This window comes from Trachurus trachurus (genome assembly GCF_905171665.1).
Source record: "Trachurus trachurus genome assembly, chromosome: 13".
NCBI classification, from domain to species: Eukaryota; Metazoa; Chordata; class Actinopteri; order Carangiformes; family Carangidae; genus Trachurus; species Trachurus trachurus.
This window is the reverse complement of record NC_139892.1, coordinates 37,368,037-37,393,142: the sequence shown is the minus strand read 5'-3', so window position 1 is coordinate 37,393,142 and position 25,106 is coordinate 37,368,037. Positions and strand designations below refer to the sequence as shown.

Sequence of the window (25,106 nt, the reverse complement as noted above, 5' to 3'; positions counted from 1 at the left end):
TGAATGAAAGTACAACGCAGCGCGTGGCGTGGCGTGGCGTGCAGCGGAGTGGGGCTTGTCCTTCAGGTGAATATTTTTTGCAGCGCCCTCCTCCCCTCCTCTCTCCCCCGCCCCCCCCTCCACCCCCACGCACACTCCTCCTCCTCCTCCTCCTCCTCCTCCGCTCGTATAAAGCTCATGTTTAACCGCGGCTGCTGCAGTCCAGAGTTCAGTGGCCGAGCGGAACTTATCATACTTTCGTTATTTTGTTTTGCTCCATCCAGACCGCTGACACACACCAACTGCTACTTGACTTAAAACCTTTTTTTTTTTTTTTTAATTCCTTCCCGGGGTATCTTTATTTATTTATTTTTCATTTCTTCATTTGAACTTTTTTTTTTTTTTTTTTTTTTTTTTCCCCCTGCACCGGTTTGGATTTTACGCACTTATTAACCTACTTTGGAAACTCCGGCGCTCTTTTTTTTTTGCCATAGACGCTCCGTGCCGACACGCCATGGCGCGTTTGTTACTGTCGTGTCTGCTGCTGTTGGTGTCAGCACAGAGGGTGAGTAGCACACATGGGGAGTCCGGGTTCTGGTTTGGGTATTTTTTTTAGAGGTGGTTTGCTTGGTTTCTGGGGACGCGAGCAGCTTTGGAGACGTGCGCTTTTACGCACGGGGTCTCCGACTCTCTCGTGTGCTGAATGAAATTCCCCGGGACGTGAAGTGCTTAGAGTTTGATTTTATGTCTTAATAGACTTAATGAGAGAAGCCCCAGTTATGATCTAAGTGTGCACTAATGGAACCAGTCCATCTCTGCCTGCATGCTGTAACGTTTTACGCAGTGAATGTGCTGCCTGCTTGTTTGTTGTGATGCATTTCCCCGCATTATTTTACTCCTATGGCATGAGAGGCTATTTTATTTCCATGCGCAGTATTTGAACCCCTCCATCTAAACGCCCCCCCTCTCCTACCCCCCCTCCCCTGCCCTCCCCTCCACAGGCGCTCTCCAGTGGGGCCTTCGAGCTGAAGATCGACTCCTTCAAAAGCTCCGCAGGCTTCTGTCGCTACGAGTCCGGGGACTGCCAGCTCTTCTTCCGCGTGTGCCTCAAACACTCGCAGGACGTCATCAGCCCGGAGCCGCCGTGCACATACGGGACCGCGCTCACCAAGATCCTCGGCGCGGACTCCAACTCCATTTCCGAGAGCGCGTCCGTCACGGTGCCCATTACTTTCAAGTGGCCGGTAAGTGACAGAAATCACACGAGCTTCTTTCCTCTTTTCTATACAAAAGAAAGTAAAAAAAAAGAGAAAAGAAATGGTGCATGTTATTAGCACCTCCGCTGTTCCTGTAGGCTAATCTCCGTGTTTCACATGCCTCTGGTGAAGCTGACAGCTCCGTGACAGCTTCTATACACTTGACTTCACATTCACATTACTCACTACAAGGCTCTTCAGCTGGTTGCAGTCAGACTGTGCACAGCGCTCCCCGCTTGTCGTGCATCCGGTCAGGCTTTTACACACCAAACTACTTAGAATGACCAAATAAAACTGCATTGCGATCTACAGAGCCATGTGCTGACCCCCACCTCCACCTCTCTACACCACCACCACTACTCCACTACTCAAAATGCATTAGATGTGATCACTAATGGACAACCTTTACTTTGATTCCAGGGAACTTTCTCTCTGATCATTGAAGCCTGGAACGCGGAGTCCTCGGGTCTGGAGTCCACAGGTAAACTGGCGCTGCTGCAGTGTCGTTGTGTCACCGCCAGTCGGCGACAGCGGTGCTGTTTCCCGCTGAAAACACACACACACACAGACACCCAAACACACACACACACATGCAGGGACACACAGAGTCCATGTCTGGTTTAAGAAAACTCAGTTACAATAGAATAGACAGTTATGGAGAGCAGCTCTACCTGCTGCTGTATGTTTTATACTGCAGTAAGCTGTGATTATTTAAAATGCCTTTTCTCACCCTCCTGAATAAAGTTACTCAAAACAGACTCTGCTCAGCCACAATAACATATAGTTGATGCAGCAAAATATCTAAAACCCATAAAGTAAAACCATGCCACATTTAAACTCTTACTGACCACAACAGCCAGGCAAACAGAAGAACATACAGCTCCAGATTCAGTCCAGTTATCAGACTCTCACCTCTCCCTCTCCCTCTGCTGTTCCTCCAGAGAACCAGAACAACCTCATCAGCCGCCTGGCCACCCGCCGCCGGCTGACTGGGGAATGGTCCCAGGATGTGCACCGGATGGGCAACCAGAGCGAGCTGCGCTACTCCTACCACGTGGTCTGCCACGAGCACTACTACGACGAGGCCTGCTCCACCTTCTGCAAACCCCGCAACGACAGCCTGGGCCACTACAGCTGCGACGACAAGGGCAGCCGCCACTGCCTGGACGGCTGGAGCGGAGAGTACTGCACCGCCCGTGAGTGTCAACACCGACTTTAACCATGATGATGATGCTCCCTGTGACCTCTACGGTGGCTTCACAGTGAGCTCAGCCACTGACTAGGGATCTGTTGTACTGTTTGAGTATGACAAATCAAATCTCATATATTGTATTAACTCTAAAAAAGAAAAGCATCAATTACTGTAAATGGGAAAAAAAAGCATTATTTCAATATTATTCTAAGGGTTTCATTCATGTATTTCTCAGCTAAAAGTAAACCCACTGTGACTGTTGTGATGCTCGTCTGCGTATCCCCAGTTGGGACTTTGTGGATGTTTTATTCCCTGATCCTTGTAGGTGATTAGTGATTGTGTATTATAGTATAAAGCTTTGCAGAGGTGAACCGTGTGCCTCCCATTGTTTTCCAATGAAGCTGTTCAATTTTAAAGAAGTTCCATGCTGCCAGTTCAGACCCACTTAAACAAAGCTGCACAACTAGCTGTAAATCAGGAGTTAACACTGTTGCTGTACAGTTGTGTGGCCCCTCCTCCTCCTCCTCCTCCTCTCCTCCGGCTCTCTTCTCCCTCCAATTTTATCCCAACGTTTCTTCAGACGGGGAGGGAGGGGTGTGTGTGTGTTTGGAGGAGGAGGAGGAGGAGGAGAGGGGGGGGGGGGGGGGGGGTAAAGAATTGAGCCCTTGGCGCTTAATTTTTTTTGTCCAGCGGCCTTGAAATTGTTAAGTCAAGCAGTTGTCAACGCTATCGTCGGCCCTGGTGACTGTGGAGGACAACAAAAAAGATCTTAAAGCTTCTGTCGTTTCCAGTGTGTGTGTGTGTGTGTGTGTGTGTGTGTGTGTGTTGGCTCCGAGGTCTGCTCCTTTTGTTTTGAGCCCAACAATGGGCCCCCGGTCGGCCCCCGGTCGGCCCCAGGCCCACCCGCTTCAACAGGGACACGCGCTGGAGCTTAATGTGCGCTGCCTTGCGTGAAAGGAGACGGCATGTGTTGCTTTTGTTGTGTGGGCCAGCTGCTTCGCTCAGTACTTAACAAGCACTTGTAGGGGTGTGTGTGTGTGTGTGTGTGTGTGTACCAGAGAGAGAGAGAGGCCCTACGAGGGGAGGGGAGTTGTTTTGTGATTTGAACTAAGAAGATGAGACACACATGCACTCATAGTAATATTCTCTCCTTCTCCTTCCTCCCCCTTTCTCCCGTTCCCTCTCTTTCTTTGACCTTCCTCCTTCTCTCCCTGCGTTCTCCTCTCCCTCTCTCCTCCTCCTCCTCCTCCTCCTCCTCCTCCTCCTCCCATCAGCCATCTGTCCCTCGGGGTGCGGCGAGAACGGTGTGTGCAAGTCTCCCGGGAGGTGTGCGTGCCGGCGCGGCTGGCAGGGCGAGCGCTGCGACGAGTGCGCCCGACACCCGGGCTGCCTGCACGGGACCTGCGAGCAGCCGTGGCAGTGCACCTGCAAGGAGGGCTGGGGAGGCCTGTACTGTGACCAAGGTGGGTTCGAGCTCGGCAACGCCCCCCCGCTGATCTGATCGGCCGCACAAGCACGTCACACTCCGCTGTACACGCTAATAAAAATGTTAATTGCAAGTTCGAAGAGCGAAGAGAGAAAAGGTCGAGTTCAGGGATCATGGTGACAGTTTTCTAAACTTTAACAATTACCAATCATACAGTCAAGACTTTAGAGCCCTAACCTGGATCACTGTCACTTTATTTCAATGAAACTCAACTCACAGAAACTCAAAATCTGCCACAAAAAAATTGCCCATCATAGTTGACATCAACAAAGCAGACATGAGCTCATACACTGATAACAGTAACAGGTAACAGGCCAAACTTCCTGACTTCACAGCACCATTGTCTAAAAGTTGTCTAACTTTTGTGCATCTTGTTCACAAGTTATTAAAAGTTATTATCATAAGTGCAGTTAGTGAATAGACAACTCTCAGCCTGGAACTTTGTACTATGTAAGATAAACCCGGAAACTCCTAGACTTCAAACTTACCCTTTCTGCACAGTGAGAATCCACTTTTAACTGAAATAATAATAATTAAAAAAAAACATGATATGGATTCTGGCGATCTTTGAAACTATTTGAAATTTAGCAGAAGTGATAATAGTGTAATTGTTAATTAGCCCAAAACAAAACAGAAACTTCTTTTTTCTCTGTAGAGATGGACTGTGGGTTAACTGTGTTAACACATATGCTTTACTGAGAAATGAAGAAAAGTGGGTGCAAGATAAACAGGCCAAACTTAAACCACAGTAGTTAAGGAAGTTACAGAAAACACAGCTGAAGACTTCTTACAGAATTGACTTTAAGAAGTTCCATTAATCGTGATATGAACATAAATCACAGATTTCTAAATCATGTAATCATATTTGTGTCAGTCACCAACCCAACATGCACAAATAGGGAAAAAAAAGTTTCTTTGTATCAACATGATTTTACAGATGAGCAACCCGTCACTCATCAAGTCATGTAGAAGACTCAGCAGGGTGTTTGAAATGGTGGTAGGTCGAAACAAATAAAGAATATTTGTAAATGCCTCCTAAAAGCAGCTGAGAACCACTTAGCTGATGTGATCCAAGAGTCACTAACTAATAACTAAATAACAGCTGTTAATATTAACAGTGGTGTTCTCGAAATGCTACTTGTCTTTGACGGTTCCCGTAGATCTGAGTGGGCAAAGGCAGGTCGACCTTTAGCCATCTGATAATGCTGCCTATAATAAAAACTCCTGTCATATGTGCTATGGTGTGCCTCAGGGCTCTATCCTCGGTCCTCTTGCATTTTCCTTCCACCTTCTTTTCTTCACCAGGGCATCAATTATTCCTGTTATTTATATGCTATATAGAGTATACCCAGTATATTACTGCTGATGATCTACATTTAGCAGTTAGCATTAGTCTTGTAGCTGTTAAATTAGCCTTAGGGCTAGATTGGTGTAAGTTTCTACTCACCACCTTGAGCCCAAAATGCTGCTAACAAATTTAATACTACATGTCAAACTTAAGTCCCACTCTTTATCTCCAGAGTGTCATCTCTCAGGTTTTACGGTCTTTGATGCTTGGATGGTATGGAAGAGTTTCACCTTTGACATTTACCCTGTCTTTTTTTTTCACAATTTCTATTTCATTATTTAAAATTCTATAATGTTTATGTATTTTCTTTATTGTCATTACTATAGAAGGTGCTCTATAATGATACTCATATGTATACATCATACAACAAGTTGCTAGAGTACAGATGTTGTAATGATGGACATCTGAGTGTTGCTTAAGGATGGTTCATCCAGTCTGATTTGAGCAGGAAGACGTTCAGAATGAGCTGGAACCAAGATCAGAAAAGTGACTCACCTAGCAACACGTTAACATTTGGCCATCTAGGCATCTACGCTGTGTGACTCTTCATGTTCAGAGATCATCACAGTGTCCATTGAACACGCTGTTCTTTGATTTGTGGGTTATGAATCATTTTAGGTGTTAGGCTCAATTATCACATCACTTTCAGCTTAGTTGAAATCTGGACTAATCTCCTGCAAACCCATCCTTTCGTTGACTTTCTACTCTTAATTCACCTTGTAAAAGTGAGGCATTAACATCTGAGCAGGATGCATGTGAAGCTTTGATTCCTTTGATGTGTTGCACAGGATCACCAGCAATGACTCTGTTCCTAAGAGATGCAGGAGTTGCATCATACAAAGAAGTCATGTCATAACTGTGATACTGGTTTTCTGACAGTTTTCTGAAGAAGTGTTGCTACAAATGTTCCGTTAAACAGTACTGTTTCTAACAAAACATTTGTCGCAACACTCACCAAAAGTGAAAGTGATGATTTATTTTTGTTGTAGGTCAGAGGTCAAGTTTTTCACAACATAGTCATTTTATGCTGTCCAGTGGGATCGATATAGTGCTGTTTGACATTTTAATGCCTTTGGATGACGCACACACTGTTGCATTTGATCTAACACTAAAACAGATATTTTTATTTTAATCCCTATGAATTTGTCCGATTCAGTTTTTACAACACAAGACATTAAAATCTTGACAACAGCGGCACTTTTCCTCACCTTGCTGTTACTCTTCTGTCTCCTCTCTCCAGACCTGAACTACTGCACCAACCACAAGCCGTGCCAGAACGGAGCCTCGTGCACCAACACCGGTCAGGGCAGCTACACATGCACCTGCCGGCCCGGCTTCAGCGGCAAAAACTGCGAGATCGAGATCAACGAATGCGACAGCAACCCCTGCAGGAACGGTGGCAGCTGCAAAGTAAGTGAACGCACCCGATCTCCTGTCTCTTGGATGAGATCAATTAGGTTTTGATGAATGCATTCGTCTATTGAGTTTTAGCAATTTAGCGACCTTGTTGCCTCGCAGACTGAGACATTATGAGAGAGCTTTTTCTGGACTGACGCCCTGTTGTCCTCTCTCGCCTTTCCCTCAGGATCTGGAGAACGATCACGTGTGTGCGTGCCCTCAGGGCTTCTACGGGAAGAACTGCGAGATCAGCGCCATGACGTGCGCGGAAGGCCCGTGTTTTAACGGCGGGACCTGCACGGATAAGCCGGCCGGCGGCTACAGCTGCCGTTGCCCACCCAGCTTCACGGGCTCCAACTGCGAGAAGAGGATCGACAAGTGCAGCAGCAACCCCTGCGCTAACGGTATGCACATCTGTAAAAGCTTGACTTTGTGTCATCCATCCTGCACAATAGATTCTGAGGGTAGATAAAGAGGCCGGCTTGTGTAGCTTTCTGCGACTACATCTTTAGATCAGAGTTTATTATAAAGAGAAATAAGAAGTTTGGTGTTGTTGAAGTCAATAGATCGATGAAAGCACACGGCAGTTGATGGTAAATGCAATATCTTGCTTGAGTTTGTTTATAGAGGTTTAGATTTGATGGTCATAATCAAAATCACAAAAGCGGGATCGAGGACCAGCTGCAGCAGAAATCCAGCAGCCGGTTGCGAAGTTGTCATCATCTATTCTGAAGTGACAGCCAGGTGAAATCAGATCCTCCAAACTGCTTCTAAAAGAGTAAAAACATGGCGTGTATGACAGGTGTCTGAAGCTAAATGAACTCAGCTCTCGGGCGCTGGGTGACTTTGCAGGAGTTGAGACTTGCAGGAGGAGACTGGCATTCGCTCAATTTCAACTTCATCCCCAGTGAAGCGGCTACCGGACCTTAATGGATCTTCTTTGGCACCTCGGGCTGTTTGCTTTGCAGCTTTCCGCGATAGCAAATTGTTCCGCTCATCAGAAGGCGAGAATCTGATATCTGATTGAAGTTGGGCTGTTTCCCGTCCGAGCTGAGGACTTTGTCTCTGTAATAACAAACAGTGGGTGAAAGTGTAACAGAGATTAAGGCGGAGGAGGTCACTCTCCGGTGTCTGTTGCTGGTGTGAGAGGCTGCAGGTTGTTGGGGATCTAACCCGAGGCATCAGGTGGAGACGTGATGGAGATGTGGAGTTATGGAACAGTTTGATCATTCATCTTTTTTTAGCAGCTATAATCCAATAACTTGCTTGACTGCTCTGCTACTGCTACTGCTACTGTCTCACTGGTACAAAGAGATACGTTTGAACTGAGTCTCTCTTTAGACTCTGGGTTATCTAATCCTGAGTTCACTCTGTGTTTGGCTGCACTAGAATAACAGCTGTGTTGCTCAGGGTAAAGATGGGAAACGACCTCAGCTCAGCCCTTTGAAGGAATTTCAGTTTGCAGGGACACGAACCCGTCGAGGTGCTGGGAGACATGCGTGCGTTTGTCTGTGTGTGTTTGTGTGATCTTAACTCTCGCCGCCTGAATCGCAGGTTGTGAGGGGAATATTCAGGTGTTTAGATGCATCGCATTCCTTCACAGATCATCAAAAAATTACCAGGTGGTGCACACATACTTGGCTTTCTTCACACCCTCCTGGTTACTGTGAAACCGCTTGATGTTGTAATAGACTGTAAATCCTGGAGGCGGATTTATCACCCAGTTTATCATTTATTTAGACAGCGCGGCAAACAGGTTGAAAACGCGGCTGTGACGCTTGAAATGATGCACAAAGGGACGACCAGGTGAACTAGCTCACAGAAGTCCAATCAGAATCAAAGATTTCATTATTTATTGGATTAAACTGACTTTTATGATCTTTTTTTTTTACTGCTTCTAAAATAATAGGGTTAAATATATGTTGCATTCGTGCCAAGAAACTATCTACAGTAATTTCTTAGTGCACTTGACTCCAGATTGTATGTTTATTGGCTATAACCATGACATCATTTTCTGGGCTTTCAAGTTTGCAAGATGTGTAGTATTTTATCTATCTATCTGCATCAGATTCAGCTGTGCTTATTCAGTATATAGACATTCATTGCATATCTACAAGTAACACTACACTTAAAATAGAAACGTCCCAAAATTGGAGCCCTGTGGAATGTAACATTGCATGATCCGATCTGACTGTTTTGGTGCAAAGCTTGTCAAACAATACAGAGCTAACAACCCACATCCAAAAAGGACAAGACATGAAACAGACACATTGTTTGCACCACTGTTGGTACTAACAACATGCAGATCTCTGGTGTAATAACTCACCAATGGAATCACAAACACTGAAACAAGAGCCAGACTTCAGAATTTACACATTATTTCAAATTGACCACTTGAGGAAAGTTGTGAACTGAACTGAAGACTGTGTCTTTTTAAAGTTAAGGACACTGATGCTATAACTAACAAGCACCTCTGCTGTTAGCGAGGTTTAATACATAATGATCTGGTTATACAAATAAAGCACATAACAGATTATCTAAGTTCAAAGGTCGATCTAATGAGTTGGAGCTGATCCATGTTAGATAGAGTCCACAGAGGCATTAAAGCTTCTCGTCAGTGTGAAAAATCAGTTTCCTTTATTTGTCTTATCACATCATAAAACAATGAAATTCCACTGATAGTTTATTAGTGAAACTATAGTTGATTAGTTTATTATTATTATTATCTCAGATCAGTTTTTCTCCAGGCGGTAGCAGGTCACAGCGGCCAACGGGTCGTCGCTCCGTCCTGCATCCATCATCTCTTCGATCGAGTGCTTTGAACCTCAGTGTGATCGTTTGAGACGTAACGGAGCATGGAGTGGATTGGTCGGGCGTGAAGTGTGAATATCCTGAGGGTTTCTCTGAAAGCATTTGGTTGTTTGTTTGCACTGTGTGTGTGTGTGCAACTATTTGTGTGTTGCCAAATTTCCAGTAAAGCAGAGGGCAGAAGTGACTGAACTCAGCTGACACTTTCTGAGTTGATGTCTCAATGGAATGGAGATAATAGACGCTATTAAAGTCACATTCCACAACTCCAAAGTTTCGCTTTCAGCCTCAGCACGAGGACAGACTTTTGATCAGCTGCTTATTATCAGAACAAACATGTCAAATCAATAAAATTCAGTTATGATTTTTATTGCTGTGATTAATGGTTCAATAAGGCATCTCTGTGTGTATATGTGTGTGTGTGTGTGTGTCTCTCTGATGGGCTGATTAACTGATAAACTGGATTGTCACGTAGGAGCCTCTGGGCATGTCTTATCACCTCCCATCTGGTAGCACAAACATTTTCATCCTCGTTGTTTGCCGTCGTCTACAGGCGTGTTTTCAGCCGTGGCCATGGAGACACGCAGGCAGAGTCGGTCTCGGTCTCTGTGTCTCTGTGTCTCTACCTGGCTGCACGCGGCCTGTCGTCCCAGGCAGGAATGCAGCTCTGGCAGTGGATCTCGGTCCTGATGCACGGCTCGCTTCAGCAAACTTTAAAAGATATCGATGCAAACGTGTAGATTTGTTCCTGTGTGTGTGTGAGGAGCCTTCTTCCCCTAGTGCCTCTCCATGTTTAAACTCATTAACTACGAATAGCAAAGTGTTTGCATCATCGCTGAACATTTTCCAAAACATACCATCAACATTTTTTCCGTTGTTGTTATTTTAAACCCCTTTGCAGAGACTTGAACCTTTCTGCAAAGAGATCATCTATCATCTATCATCTATCATAGTGAGGGCAGCGCCGTGCAGTGTGGAAGTCTTCATGCTGTTGTGTTTATGTTAGTGGACATTCAGATCCTTGGAGGCAGCAGCTCCATTGAAATGCAGCGAATGTTTGACTGTTATGACCTCCACTTTGTAAAGTGAATCCTCTGCACCACACATGTAGCATCCCAGACCATTGAGGATGATGAAACTAGTTTGGATTTCTTTTTAAATGAAAATGTGTATTGTGACAGATTTACTGTCTGCAAGTTTCAAGTCTCTGCAAGCTGATCTTTGTGAGCTCTGTGAAATGAAGTGCAACGAAAAAAGCTGCCTGGAAGGAGCAGCAGCAGCAGCAGCAGCAGCAGCACGGTTTGGAAAGCGGCCAAGAGTCAACTTTACAGGATTTGGGGGGTAGATTGGATTAAAACGCTGCTATTAAAACTTAAAGAATGTGCATGTTTATGCAACTACTTGATGCAGTTGAGTTGGAAACTATTAGGGAGGACAGATCATCAGGAAACCTTTGCAATCGACAGGGTAATGGAATGGAGTTTTTGTGGAAGACAGGAGTTTGCAGACGGACTCGGGGTGGAAGTCACCTCAGTCGTGCAGAAGCAGACACATAATCAGCATCAGATGGCTCCACAGCTCTGAGTGGCATTGCAAAAAATCAGACCATATCGCTGAATATTACGATGAGCAGACAGTTCTGGTTGGCCTGCTGAGTGGAGTCGTCTCTGAGGACTCCACTTCAGACTGCAGTGCTCATTAGCGTGTAGAAAACTGCCGCCTGCTTATCTAGAATCTGCAGTCATTCCTGCCTCTCGGTGAGCCTGTTAGAGGAAAAAAAAAAACTCTGATCACTGATGCTTGCCTGTTTATACCTCCGCTCTGTTTGTATTGCACAGCTGCACAAGGGAACCAAATATGGAGCTGTTTTTACAGTGTTTACTGTGCCTGCTTCAAACAATCCCACACATCCCATTGAAACATCTTCAGGGGTTCAGTAGCTGCAGGTCGTGAATCCTCAGGTCCTCTCCTGTTTGCTTTGCTAGACCTCCCTCCCTCCTTTTTTTTCCTTTTTTTTTTAGACTCTTAACAGTAAATTAAGTTGTTGAGGGCGGGTCATGTGACCTCCTGGCAGTGGAAAACAGCTGAGGATGTTTTTAATCACACGTTTCTCTCCTGATGAGCAGCATCTGTTGTTCTCATGTCTGAAGAAATGTTCTAATAAACAAATCTTGTTTCTAGCTCTTTCCACTCTCTCTCTCTCTCTGCTCACTGTGTTCAAATCTTTGTTTTTATGTTCAGTTTTAAGAAGTACACGCTCAAGTCTTCATTTTGAAATGCTGTTACTGTCTGCTAGCGGCACGTTGGCGTTCCCCAGGGCGCCGTTCTGGGTCCTCTGATTGTCTCACGTTTTATACTTCTACCAGGAAGTTACATGTTGTAGCTATGCATCTGATAATTCCTGTAACATACCCCCATCATACTGGTCCCACTGAACCATTTAAGAAACAGTGCCCCATCCTGATTTCTACAAGTAATATTTTACCAAAACACAGTATATTTTGGTGATATTTTAAAATGACACCCTTTTCTCTGTATTTATGCTTTCTCCTATTAGGGCTGCACTCCCTACCATGTCGTATCTTGTTTCTTTCCATTTCTCTCCCCAGCTGCTCATTAAATAAAATGTATATATTACCCTTACATACAAAAAAACACAATTTTTTTATGTAATATGAATCTAATTTTGTTTAGTTGATCTTTTCTTGTTTACATATGTTGTGTCTTGTATTTCAAGTAGTTACAAGTATGAAAAAGCTGTATTTGAAGCTGGTAGTCTTAGTTTTAGGGAGAGCAGGGAAATGATTGGACTCTGATCCTCAACTTATCTTCTGACATCCATTTCTCTGGATGTGTGTTCTTCCATCCATTTACTCAGCACGTCTTTCCCTTGTTTTCCAGTCTTAAACTCCCTCTTACCTTTCCGATCGATCGTGTCACTGACTGAAACCTCTGTCTCTCTCTCTGTCCCTCCAGGGGCTCAGTGTTTGGACCTGGGCCACCGCGTCGTGTGCCGCTGTCTCCCGGGCTTCGCCGGACCTCGCTGCGAGACCAACATCGACGACTGCGCCGGGAACCCCTGCCGCAACGCCGGCACCTGCGTGGACGGCGTCAACGACTTCACCTGCACCTGCACGCTGGGCTTCACCGGCAGGGACTGCTCGGTGCGCGCCAGCCCCTGCGACCAGTTCCCCTGCGACAACGGCGGCACGTGTTTCACGCACTTCACGGGCCCGGTCTGCCAGTGTCCGCCGGGCTTCATGGGCGCGCGCTGCGAGGCCGCCGTGAAGCCCGTCGTCATGCTGCCCACCAAACCGCCCGTGCACGGCGACTCCCCTCCGGCCCTGATCGCCGCCGTGGCCCTGGGCCTGGTGACGCTGGCCCTGCTGGTGTGCGCCGCCGTGCACGTCCTGCGGCAGCTTCGCCGCAGCCGGCAGCTCACGGCCATCTCCACGTCGGTGAAGAACGACCTGGAGGCGGTGAACAACCGCAGCACAGTGATCGGCGGCGGAGGCGGCGGCGGCGGAGGCGGACCCTTCAACGGGAGCTTGCCCGGCGGCCCGCTGGGCAGCCTGAGAGAGAAGGAGGCCTTCCTCATCCCCGGGGGACAGCTGAAAGTGTCCAATAAGGACGCAGCGCTGGTGGACAAGGGCAGTGACAACATGGCCATGTTTAAAAACAAAATGGTGGACTGTAACCTGGCTAAAGAGGAGCAACACCTGACCATGAGCAAGTTTGACCTGTAAGCAGTTGATAATGGTTTGATCACTTTCTCTCTCTCTGTCCTCTTCCTTCCTTCCTTCCCTTCTCTTCTCTGCACACTTGTTCCTCTCTCTTCTGTGAAGGCGAGTCACAGCTTGTTTTGTTTACCTTATCTGATCCGTCCGGTGCTCACACACCTTCATCAACTATTTCTGTCAGAAATCACTGGTTGCTGCCGCCGTACCGTACCAACCCCCTGCTCTCTCTCACTCTCACTCACTAACAGTAAGAAGTGCGACACCTCCATCATCGTCCCCCCTCTGACCTTCGCGAAGGACGGCCTGTATCACCCGGTCTTCATCATCCCAGAGCAGATGGAGCAGTGTGTGTTTGCCACGGAGGTAAGGACACGCCCACCAACGTACAACCAAAGTATTTACGTGGCTTTCACTCGCTCGCTCTTCTTGAGCATGTGCAGCGAGCGGAAAGGAGAGAAAAACAAGTCTGAACGTGTTCACAAATAAACTACGTCCTGCTGAAAGTTTATTCTAACCTCAAATCTCTGCACCAGCCCCTGTCGTATGATATGAGGAATGTGGAAATTGGCCTTTTTCAGTATTTTTTTTTTATCGGAAGACAAGACTGGCTGAAGAATTAAGTTCAATATGATAAATATTTACTATGCAAGTGTGATGTTTTTTGTTTTTTTAGTGGCTGCACTCTCTCTATTTTGACAATTTATCAGCGATTAGTCAGAAGCACTAATCAGAGATCAGTGAATATATAAAGGTATAGATGGTGATGAGATCTACCCTCAGCTCAGACGTTTCATTGGATGGCAGCAGTCATTGATGAACTGTGATAAATCAGTGTGTGGACAATATTCTGTAGATTATCAAGACAATATGACTATTATTATACAGTATTCTGATTGGATGCAGTGACTTCATCATCAATATACTGTATATACCCACATTTTCACACACTCATCAGTGTTTGATGTATTTTATAGCATTTTAGCAGATGTGGTTGAAGGAACTCAGTCTCATCCACTTAAGTTTCCAGATGTTCACAGATCTATTGTGTTCTTGAAAGACAATCATAAAAGCAATTGCCTAGTTTCAATCAAATAATTTTTTACTTGTAATTACTATAAACCTCTTGAGTTCAACTCTAAACTAAACAAGTAGTTTAGATTTCAAGTTTGTACTGTGATAAATTGTAAATCACTTGAACACCGTCATCTTTTATGAATGATGATGTTTTTACATTTGAACCGATCACACATGCTGATGACTAACTGCTGTTTCTGTCTCGTCCTCAGGTATAACCTCCAGTTTTCAGACTGACAGCGGAGGAACTCTAATGCTGCAGGCTTGAAGCATTTACTGTCCAGGACAGTTCGCCCAGAGGGTTTATAGTACACACATTATTTTATTTAATATTTATTACCACTGCTCAGTGGGAAGAAACAAAAGGAAAGGACATGTTTTTTTTCATTCTTTTCTGCGTTGATACTGACAGTGTTTGGATGACAATGTTTTGGAGATGAAAGAAGAGCATTGGTGGAGGAGAAGGAGGAGGAGGAGGAGGAGGGAAAAGAGGAAAGACTGAATGTCCGGCATCATTTGCACTATTATCTTTTTTTTTAATACATTAAATCTTAATATAATTGTTTTCCGTCCTTATATCTGAATTTGCTTTGGATCAAACGTGAATGAAAGATGTGAAGAGTTGAATTGTTATCCGATTGGAACGACCGGTGCCTTAGCTATGCTTCCTAATCATTGAGGCAACCACTTCCTGTACAATTTCACAATAAGATGTCGACAAAAGGACAACTCAAAGGACCTGCTTGGAACGGAAAGTGGAACATTTTTGTTTTAAGTGAGAAAAAAAACAGGACTTTCCCCCAAAATCATTGATGTTTGAAAGATGAACTGAATACATTCTGAGTAGCTTTCTATCATCAGGTCCTTTTGTCTTCTGGGGCAGTGAATCATCACATTGTGGAAGAATAACATCCGCCTTACAATCACTGTTAAAGCTACAAACTCTGAAGTGCCTCTTATTGAAAAAAAAAACTGGAATATTACTGAAAACCCGACATTAACTTTGAGCAGAATGTGTTTCTCTGGAACTGAGAGAGGTTCGTTATCACGTTCAAATTCCATTCACGTCAACTGGAGCCGGTCTTTTCTACTGGTAACGTGTTTTTAAATCCATCGGGGCTTCTCCAGTCCAAATCAAACCTAGTCCACAATCATATCCTAGGTCTTAATCCCAGTCTAAAGGAGGTTTCAGGTCAATCAGGGAGTTTGTTCCTCTACCAGCAATCAGCTGTTCCCTCCATTTACAGATAATCTTGAGGAAAGTTGAACTCATCCCAGCCCGTTTCAGCTGGATTTCTACTTTTCTATCTGACTGTGCCTGTGTTTACCACTGTTTTATACATGTATTTTTTTATATGAATCAAAAAGTGAAAAAGATAACGCCTTTTCTCTTAAGCTGCCTTCGTCAACCACTGCTGTCACAGCAATAAGCAGGAGAACAACAAACACCTAAAAAAAAGTGAGTCTGAACAGTCTCATCACCGGATGTTATTTTTTTATATTTAAAGAGAAAAGACTTTTACAACAGTGAAGGACTCCAAAGAGAGTTTTTTTTTGTATCCTGCCTTTTTTACCTAATCCATTTGATACCAAAAATATGTGTTTTCCTGTGTAGTCCTGTCTTTGTACTATCTTCGTTAATTTAAGAAACCAATGCAATGTGTATATATCCTCCAGAAGATAGTTGTCCTATTTAATTTTGCCCTTTGTAAATAATTTTGTATTTATAAAAGAGAATTGTATATATGTCTATGTTAATGTTCTTAATGTCTCAGTCAGAATCCAGAAATATATTTTTTCATAAATAAATTAGAAAATAACAATAATTTGACTGTTGCGGGTCATGGTTCTTTCTCTGTGTCTTTGCAAATGTATCATTAAACAAATGTGCGCGTGATCATGTAAGAAAATACCACACCCATCCTAATCAAATTAAATTGAGCGTACACGCACAAACACTACAACTTAATATAAGCTGGAGGAATGTGCCAGATAAAAGGTTGTTAGACTATCCAAATTTCCGCCGGCTGGCTGCACAGTGCTGTCAGATCTCAACTCGGTTTTATGCTTCCTTCTTGCAACATAATAGGTGTGTACAGCCAAGGCCAAAAGTTTAAGATGAGACACTACAGGTGAATAGGGCAAAGAATTGCACTAACTGATGTCACAATGAAACTTCCAATGTTTATTACTTACATTACGACAGTTGTTTTTTGTATTATGTCAGATGTAAATGAGGCCTTATCTAATTAAATATGCACTAATTTACATACATTTCCAGAAATCTGAACATTGGATAAAGCCACTTTCAAAATTCTTCTTTAATTTGTTGGCATATTTTAATTTTTGTTGTACAGAGGGCATTTTGAATATCTCTTTTTATCACTCCTTAATGAGAAAAAACTGTCACCAGCCCTAAAAAAAAAATCTAATTTCACCCTGTTTTTGGAGTTAAGTCTATAAATCAGGCTGTGAATGATATATCAACAACCCCCTCTGTAAAAAACCTTCAGAATATAGACAGGAATAAAACTGGAAGGTTTGGTGTCTGTAAGTGCTGCTGACGTATGAGGAAAAACTCATTTTGAGAAAACAGCCTTAAAGATCTGTATTGCAAAATGCCATGAATTTTTACTAGCAATTGTACTTTTACTATGTGTTGCTGATACAAAGGAAATGACAATTTTTGGAGCCTACATGATTGTTCAGGAGAGAAAGAGCTTTACAATGATACCTGACATGACATGGATCAGATAACAAGCACAGCACGGTGTGTCACAGTAGCTTGTTCACTTTTGGTGAATTTAGGAGAAATCTACTGACGAAAGAGACAAAATGAAGTGAAATTAAAACCTTAATGTGGATTTTCTACCATTTCTGTCCCCTAGTCTGAAAGAAGACATGATAAGAAAGCAAAACATCCCAAATCTCAAAATTGATTGGTGCATGCCTGCAGTGTCTCGCCTTAAAATGACACAATTATTAATTTTCAGTCTGCTGCCTCAGTTTTTATGATGGCAATTAGCATACTCATACAGAATGTTATGAAGAGTGGTCAGATGAATCGCAATTAACTGCAAAGTCCGTCTTTGCAGTGAAAATGAACTTAAGGAGAGAGGTCCAGTTGTTGTGAAGAAGGCTTCAAGGGACCCAACAAAGTCCAGGAAGAGCCAGGACCGTCTCCTAGAGTAGATCCAGTTGTGGGAACGGCGCTCCATCAGTGCAGAGTTATGCTCAGGAACGGCAGCAGGCAGGTGTGAGTGCATCTGCACACACAGTGCAGTGAGAAGAAGAATCATCCTCCAAGTGCAACTCCTCCCAATCATCCAAGAAACTGGGTGTAATTGTCTATAAAAGCTTTTGGTACTTATGAAATTCTTGTAATTATACTTGGTAACCATCTACATCTAAACATCTAAAAACAGTGAAGCAGCAGACTTAGTGAAAACCAATACTTGTGTCATTCTCAAAACCTTTTTTGAATTGACCACATACTCCCACACTTCCTTTATGTTGGGATGGAAATCAAACTCACATTCAGTTTCTGTCCAATCAGCTGTTCTTAAGTGTCTCCAACTGTCTGTCATCAAACATTTTTCTCAAAAAGTTATGGCATTTTCCAAACTCCTCCTCACCCTCATGGTTGAAGGTGGCATTGTTGTGTCTAGTCCGTGTCCACCAGCTTACAGCTTACTACAGACATGTGCATGAGGAGACTGTGGCCCTGTCCAGGGTGTATCCTGCCCTCGCCCTATGTCATGCAGTAGCAAGATCATTTATGATGCTAATCAATACATAATCTATATATTTCTGGGAATGAACAAAAAAAATCCTTCAGATACTTACTAGACATGTAAATGAATCCGCCACTGAAACTAGTTCCAAACATACGGACTGTTTCCTGTATTTGTTGTTTCTCCAAGTTGTGACCTGCATCTTCCTCTCTTTGTTCCTCCATCAGGTCTAATCTTGACTTCCCTGTGAAATTGAACAAGCTGAGTCAGTTTGGGTCAAAGAGGTTTTTCCAAATGATTTCCTGTTCCTTAAATTCCCTCTCTCTTACCTTAACTTTCCCTCTCGTGGCTTAAGGCCCACAGAGTCAGGACGCCTTTAGAGTTTCTCTGTCCTGCAAATTGATACAGTGCTTCCTTGTTAATGAGTAGCTGCTGCAACATTTCAAATGGTCAAGGACACACACTCACACTCACACTCACACACACATACACACACACACACACAAACAAAGGCAGGCATGTGGAGAGAACTTCAGACTTTGGCCCACCTGCTGTTCACCTGGCTGCTTTGTCTCTAAAACAAACTGCACAGACACAGTCTTAGTATTTATTTATTCTCTTTCAGTGTACAGCAAATACTCTGTTGTGTCTGCATGGTGGGGGGATGAACACATCAGCAGTCATTTAGACTGAAGGGGGGGGGGGGGGGGGGGGGGCTATGACTATAGCAGTAGGTTACCTTTATTTGTCGGTGCAAGCTATTTTTAGAACGGCGGTTCCGTTATTATCTCATAGCGTGGTGAATGTGCAGGTCACAACTTGTCCACCAGAGCATTTTGGAGTTGTTGGATTGTGTATTTGATGAGTTTGATGAGGGAAACCAAGAAATTCCTTTAGCTTCCATAGCGTAGCTCTGAGCAGCTCACGGCTCTGCTCCACCGTTCTAAAAACAGCTTGCACTGACAAATAAAGGTAACGAACCTACTGCTATGACGATAGGGATTAAGGCAATGGGCCAATTTGCCAAAATGTTTAACTATCCCTTTAAGAATGACAAAAGAAAGAATTCACGAAAATGATAAAAAACATATTGGTGATTTCAAGTGATATTGATATAGCCTAGTCAGACTCTGTTTTACTGGTTTAGTTGACTCAGCTTCCTCTTGTTAGTATTAGTAGGCCTACTTTGTAGAATTTTGTTCATGAATTTTTCTTTTTCACTATAGTTTCCTGCCTTTTTATCTTGATTTATTCTAAGGAACCTTGAGAAAACATACAGGTGAATAAGGTAAAAATGTTAACTAACAGATATCACAATGAAGCTTCCCAAGTTTATCACTTACATTAAGACAAATATTTTTTTGTATTACAGGTTTTGTCAAATATTATGTAAACGAGGCAATATCTAGTTAACTCATTTTGAGAAATCGTCCTTTAAAGACATGTACTGTAAAATTCCATAGATTGCTAATATACGTCATACTTTTATGATTGGTTGCGGATACGGAGGAAATGACCATTTTTGGAACCGACATGATTGTCGAGGAGAGAGAGAGCTTTACAATGACACCTGACATGACATGGGTCAGGCAACAGGAACAGCAGAGTACGTCACAGTAGCATGTTCACTTTTGGTGAATTTAGGAGAAATCTACTGATGAAAGAGACAAAATGAAGTAAAATGAAAAACCTTAATGTGGATTTTCTACCATTTCTTTTCACTTCAAACTGTGTTTTTGCCTGTAGTGTCTCGCCTTAACTGGACCGAGAGGAAAACAGTTGCCCCCGAGTAGCACAATCTTACACCTTTGTAAATGTAAATAAACAGTTTCTGTGATAGTGTGAGCAGAACCATACACAGTCCAATAAAGCTGGAGGTTTTGTTGCAAGATATTTTATTGGAAAACCACTAACACACACTTATTTTCAACAAATTACCGTTACATTTCCTATATTTGCTGTTGCTTATTATTCATACAGAACCAAGAAATGTTGGAGATGGAAAGAGTTCCAGAGATGATTTAAGCCAGTCGCCTCCTCACTCGGCTCAGCTGATGAGCAGAGAGTGTGTGTGTTTGTGTGTGGGCATTGATGTGTATAATGTGAAAAGTGAAAAACAGGAAACGTGTGCGCACAGAACATTGTGTATCTGAAACTAACATATTTTCACCATGTGTGTGTGTGTGTGTGTGTGTCTAACACACCCTCCTGTCCAGCTTCCTGTTGGCTGATTAAAGGAAACAGCTCCAGATCAGAGCCGGTGGAGAAGACATTTTTGTGCTCAGGGGGTAAAAAACACTGGACTAATGGAAGCAAAAGTTGACAATTCAGAAAATCCCCAAATGTAAAAGACATTTACAGCTAAATGACTCAGCAACAGGAGAGACTCATCATTTCTAACTAACAGGGAACCAGTGTCTGTTCATTCCCTGGAGTGCAGTTCTGATGGTTTGTTGTGATGTTTGATGCTGAGTTTTGTCCCTGTTTGACTGACTGTCCACACACCGCACTGTGGACCTCATGACTAAAAATTATATTATAGCGAACAATGGAACTGTGTAAGCCGGTGCATATTCTCATTTTTCCAGGTCATAGTATTTCAAAGGAGGTTAAATCGAAAGCAACTGGACTTAGTTATTTGTCTAGGAAGACGTTTCACCTCTCATCCAAGAGGCTTCATCAGTTCATGTAGCATCTGACCAGGCTGGGATAGATAGATAGTTGGACCAGTCCCAGCCTGGTCAGATGCTACATGAACTGATGAAGCCTCTTGGATGAGAGGTGAAACGTCTTCCTAGACAAATAACTAAGTCCAGTTGCTTTTGATTTAACCTCCTTTGAAAAAAAAAAAAAATGGAACTGTGTATTTTTTTTTCAGGTAAAACCTCCTCTAGGCCGTGAAAATAGGCCGTTTCTTTGGGTCTGTTCACAACACTGTATGTTGTAAATCTCTGGGCAGGGCTATTATGGGCTGGCGTTGCTAACGGGAGGAGTGCAGAGAGTCTTCTACTGCAATTAAAGTACTTAGGGGCTATTTGTAGATCATACAACCCCACTTAAAAAAAAATGCTAACCCTTTAAATGATGTTATGACGTGTATATTTGTGTAGTCTAAAAGATTGCGGGTTACGGAGAGCCCCCCCCCCCCCCCCCCACCCCGCCAGATAGCCTTCCCCACGGATCATGAGAAGCTCTCTAATCTCACTGTCCTGCCAGTGCTGTGCCATGTTGATCGAATGCGAGCAAAACGTGTTAGGTACGGGATATGAGATGTGCCTGGCCTGATATTATGATGTGGGCACGTAACATGTAAATTAGTGCGTTGAAACCCGCGTTGATTGCAGGGTCGTTGTGGGTCGGTGAGCCTTTCCCACCGCTGTCAGAAGCTGATTGTTAGCCGGTTTAAACAGGTTTTTTGGCCAGTGGGAAAGGGGTATTGCATTCACACATGGCACCCATACACAATGCAGAACACTTCAGCGTGCAGACTGGAGGGGCTGAGGATCAAACCACCGCCTGCTGCATGTGTCACAAATACTTTGCTTATCTGGTGTCAGAATTGTGTGGGTGCTGTGTACAGTAGAGCTGAGGCCGTTTCATTTCACATCCAGGTTTTTATAAGTGACTCATTACACAAGTCCCATAATTTACGCTCTATTTGAATTGTCAATCCATGAGAACACGTGTTTGTTGTTTGGATAACCAGAAACATCTCCTCTCTTAGGAATCATCATCATTTCGCTGATGATATTATGACGCTGACACTAAGGATATCACATCAAACAAAGCTCAACAACTGCACAACTGTGATCCAGATCCAGCTGATGACATCAGTAAGAACTTTGTCTGCATGTCTAACAGATGTTTGAGTTTCAGTCATCTGTAGCTTTATTGATGTATTATTGTTAAAGGGACATTGTGCAACTTCTCCTGTTATCTATTCAGGAAAATCTATTATTTCATTCAAAAGTCTGTTTTTCATTAATCAGTAATCACCCCCATCAACAAAGTGAAGTGTTCCTTTCAGCTCTGAATGAGCCGTTCATATCATTCATATCTACATGGAGCGGGTAAGCTCGGTGCAGTGAGGAGGAATGGCGCGTTACACTGATGCTGCATTCACCTGCAGTCGGGCAGACGGCCGTCGCTAACAAACCAGATGTAATTTTAGTCACAGAAGTCCAGAGAAAGCCGGTAAAACAATACCACATCGCCATGACAACATATTGTCACGTGTATTGTTTTGCCTCGTGCTGACGGACCACTTGTTTACATAGTGGCTTGTTTATGCCGTTACGTGCAGCGGCTGTCGTCCGTCTGCCCAATTTCACGTGAATGCAGCATGAAAATACGACTGAGTTGCTTGCGAAATACAACCTTTAACTAGAAACAGCATTTCCTAACGGAACATGCGTGTGAATGCTGAAACCCAATGCTGAACCATGCTGAATTAGCAGAATAAATTGACAAAGACATGCGGAATGGCATACAAGAAACATGTCCATGGAAGGAATTGAACCCATAACTTCATGAGTGGTAACCTAACACACTAACCATATGGCCACAGAGCACCTGAGTTACAATGAGCTTTATACTATGAGGAATCAAAGACTGTCCAATGACAGCTGAATAATTGGAATCAAAAGTCAAGCAATGATGTGAACTGACTGAGGCAGGAATCGAACCCATGACCTCATGATCATTAAGCCTTTACTCTGCCACTCGGCTACAGAGAGCACACTGCTTTCAAGACTGTTGTCATTCATTGTAATGTGATGATGTGCTGCAAACTGGTATGAGTAATCAAGGAGATAACAAACACCTGTGACCAATTGAAGGCGGTGGAGGAGAGCAGAATTCAACATAACATAACAAGAGTTCTTCCCTTGGGTTTGAACCAGTGACCTTGGGGTTGGCAAACGGCCACCCAACCCCCTACACTACAGAGGAAATATGGAGATGAGAGGTTGAGACTTTGATGAATGTGAGATTTTTCAATGATGCTTAAAAAAAAGAGTAAGGAAAGTACAGAAATTAGCCACACCAAGCAAGAAGAGGACTTTTTTGTGACCTGTGACTATTTTTTGGTGAATTAAAATGAATTAAAAAGCACTTAACAGCAAGTTACAAAGTTGAGTTCCTTCTCCTGCTGCTGTGAAAAAAATGCATTGGGCTGAATGAGAGCAGAGAGCTCCCTGGCTGCATTTAAAAAATATTTTAAATTATTATCTAAGTCTCTTTGCATTTTTGACGGCATTGTGAGACAGAAGACAAGCGTGGCTACAAACTATTTCCAAAATCATGAGTGTAGAGTGTCATTTGTAGCTTTGCTGGCAGTTTCAGAAGAAAAGTTCCAGTCGCTTTTTTGGATCTGCTGCACTCTACGATGACGTCACCCACTCTGACCCAACCCCATACACACTCATTGAAAAGTGTGAAATTTGTCAGAAATCCTCATGTGCTTTTAAAGGATTTATCTCAAAAACGGTACAAGCTATGAAAAAGTTGTAAATACAGGATGAATACATTAGAAGTTTGTCTACAGCTCAGAATTTGAATGAAGTCTCTAGCTGAAAGTATGTGGACGCTTTAAAGGCTGAAAGAAGTAAGAAGATTTGAAGAGTTTCAAGACTGTTCCAATGCATTCTCTATGGGGGAAAAAAAATCAGAAATAGTTGAATATTGCAAAAAGTATGAATAGTTGAAAAGAGAAAAGACATAGCACACCTGTCCCGAAAAGGCTGAACATTTTGATGTGAGAATTGTTGAAATAGCACAAAGTATGAAGGACTAGTTAAAGCAGAACTATGCAGGATCTCGGCTGTAATTATTGTGGCTCAGAGACACTGTGATGGTTGAGTGACCTGTTATGAGGTGAATGGGGTCTAGGCCAATGCGCCCCCCCCCCCACTGGCTGAAAACCGCTCTTGCAAGATCAGTCCTCCGTCTCGGTGTCCCAAATCTCATCAATGGATAGAACTATCGCGAGAAACTGCCTTACGGCAGTACGAGATAAGAACGCAGATGACGTCATGCATGTCATGAATCGTGATTGGTTTGAGCTCGGAAAGTCGGAGGAAACCATGGAAACATGAAATGTTTAGAAGTTCGGCTTGTGGCTAACACGGAGCTAATGCTAACACGGACACACACACACACACCATGGATCTTTTATAAGATAATGTAATACATCATGACACACACACCTTCGCGTTTTGGAACCTTTATTCATGTGTGTGTATGTCTGTGTCTTTGTGTCTTTGTCTGTGTGTGGCCGTATTAGCGTTAGCTCCGTATTAGCGTTAGCTCCGTATTAGCGTTAGCTCCGTGTTAGCATTAGCTCCGTGTTAGCGTTAGCTCCGTGTTAGCAGGGCTTAGCAAACACCGCTCTCTACCTTCAGCAGTAAACACAAGCACGTGTAGGGAGGGGGTGGAGGAGGTGGTGGCGGCGAGTTTTTTTTTTTTTACGACAGTGACATGTGCCTCCCAGAACTGTGGGGGAGCCCCGAGAGGGAAAAAAAGAGAAACCAACGAAGGAGCGAGCTATTTCCGGTCGACCTGCATAGTTCTGCTTTAAGTGTCAAAAGTATAAAGAAAATGGCCGAACAGAAGAACAATAGTGTGAATGCTTCCAGCATTCACACTAATTAGATTTGATAAAATGCTGTGGACCCTGATAGTGTGTGGCAACAAGAAAGAGTGTGGAAGCCTGAGAGTTGGAAACCCTGGAGAAATCCAAGGAAAAGCAGAGAGAGAGAGGGAGAGAGAGGGAGAGAGAGAGAGAGAGAGGGAGAGAGAGGGAGGAACACACACAGATGAAACACACACCTGTCATGACTCTATCACTGTCTCTGACCTCTCACCTCCCCTCATCCCTATCTCTTTCCCAGCTTGTTTTGGATACACACAGTCTGTCTGCCCTCAATCCTACATGATATGTAGTGTGTGTGTGTGTGTGTGTGTGTGTGTGTGTGTGTGTGTGAAAGTTGTACTAAGGAAACAGGAACAGGAAGGATCAAGATGAACACATGAATCAAGTCTTTTCTCTCACTTTCCTGTCCTGCTTCTACTTCTCTCTCTCATGATGACTA

General features: G+C 43.6%; 1 protein-coding gene and 1 long non-coding RNA gene across 3 annotated transcripts; one reads left to right on the top strand and one right to left on the bottom strand.

Annotated features, from left to right (window-relative positions):
* Positions 1-208: 208 nt before the first annotated feature.
* Positions 209-16,101, top strand: dlc (deltaC). 2 transcript variants are annotated; one of them, XM_083985366.1, is made up of 10 exons: positions 209-544; positions 981-1,223; positions 1,656-1,716; positions 2,177-2,431; positions 3,702-3,890; positions 6,502-6,671; positions 6,847-7,063; positions 12,444-13,209; positions 13,456-13,570; positions 14,494-16,101. In XM_083985366.1, exons 1-10 carry the CDS (start codon positions 494-496, stop codon positions 14,497-14,499), a joined length of 2,073 nt encoding a protein of 690 aa, XP_083841492.1. In that variant the 5' UTR covers positions 209-493; the 3' UTR covers positions 14,500-16,101. The 2 variants fall into 2 exon arrangements, with proteins under 2 accessions (XP_083841492.1, XP_083841491.1); XM_083985365.1 differs by lacking the exon at positions 14,494-16,101 and having other exon boundaries at positions 13,456-14,170.
* Positions 16,102-17,626: 1,525 nt separating this feature from the next.
* LOC310995955 lies at positions 17,627-18,339 on the bottom strand. Its single transcript, XR_014595868.1, has 3 exons — positions 18,128-18,339; positions 17,917-18,032; positions 17,627-17,857 (listed from the first exon to the last, which is right to left on the bottom strand). It is a non-coding gene; the product is annotated as an uncharacterized lncRNA (long non-coding RNA).
* Positions 18,340-25,106: the final 6,767 nt, after the last annotated feature.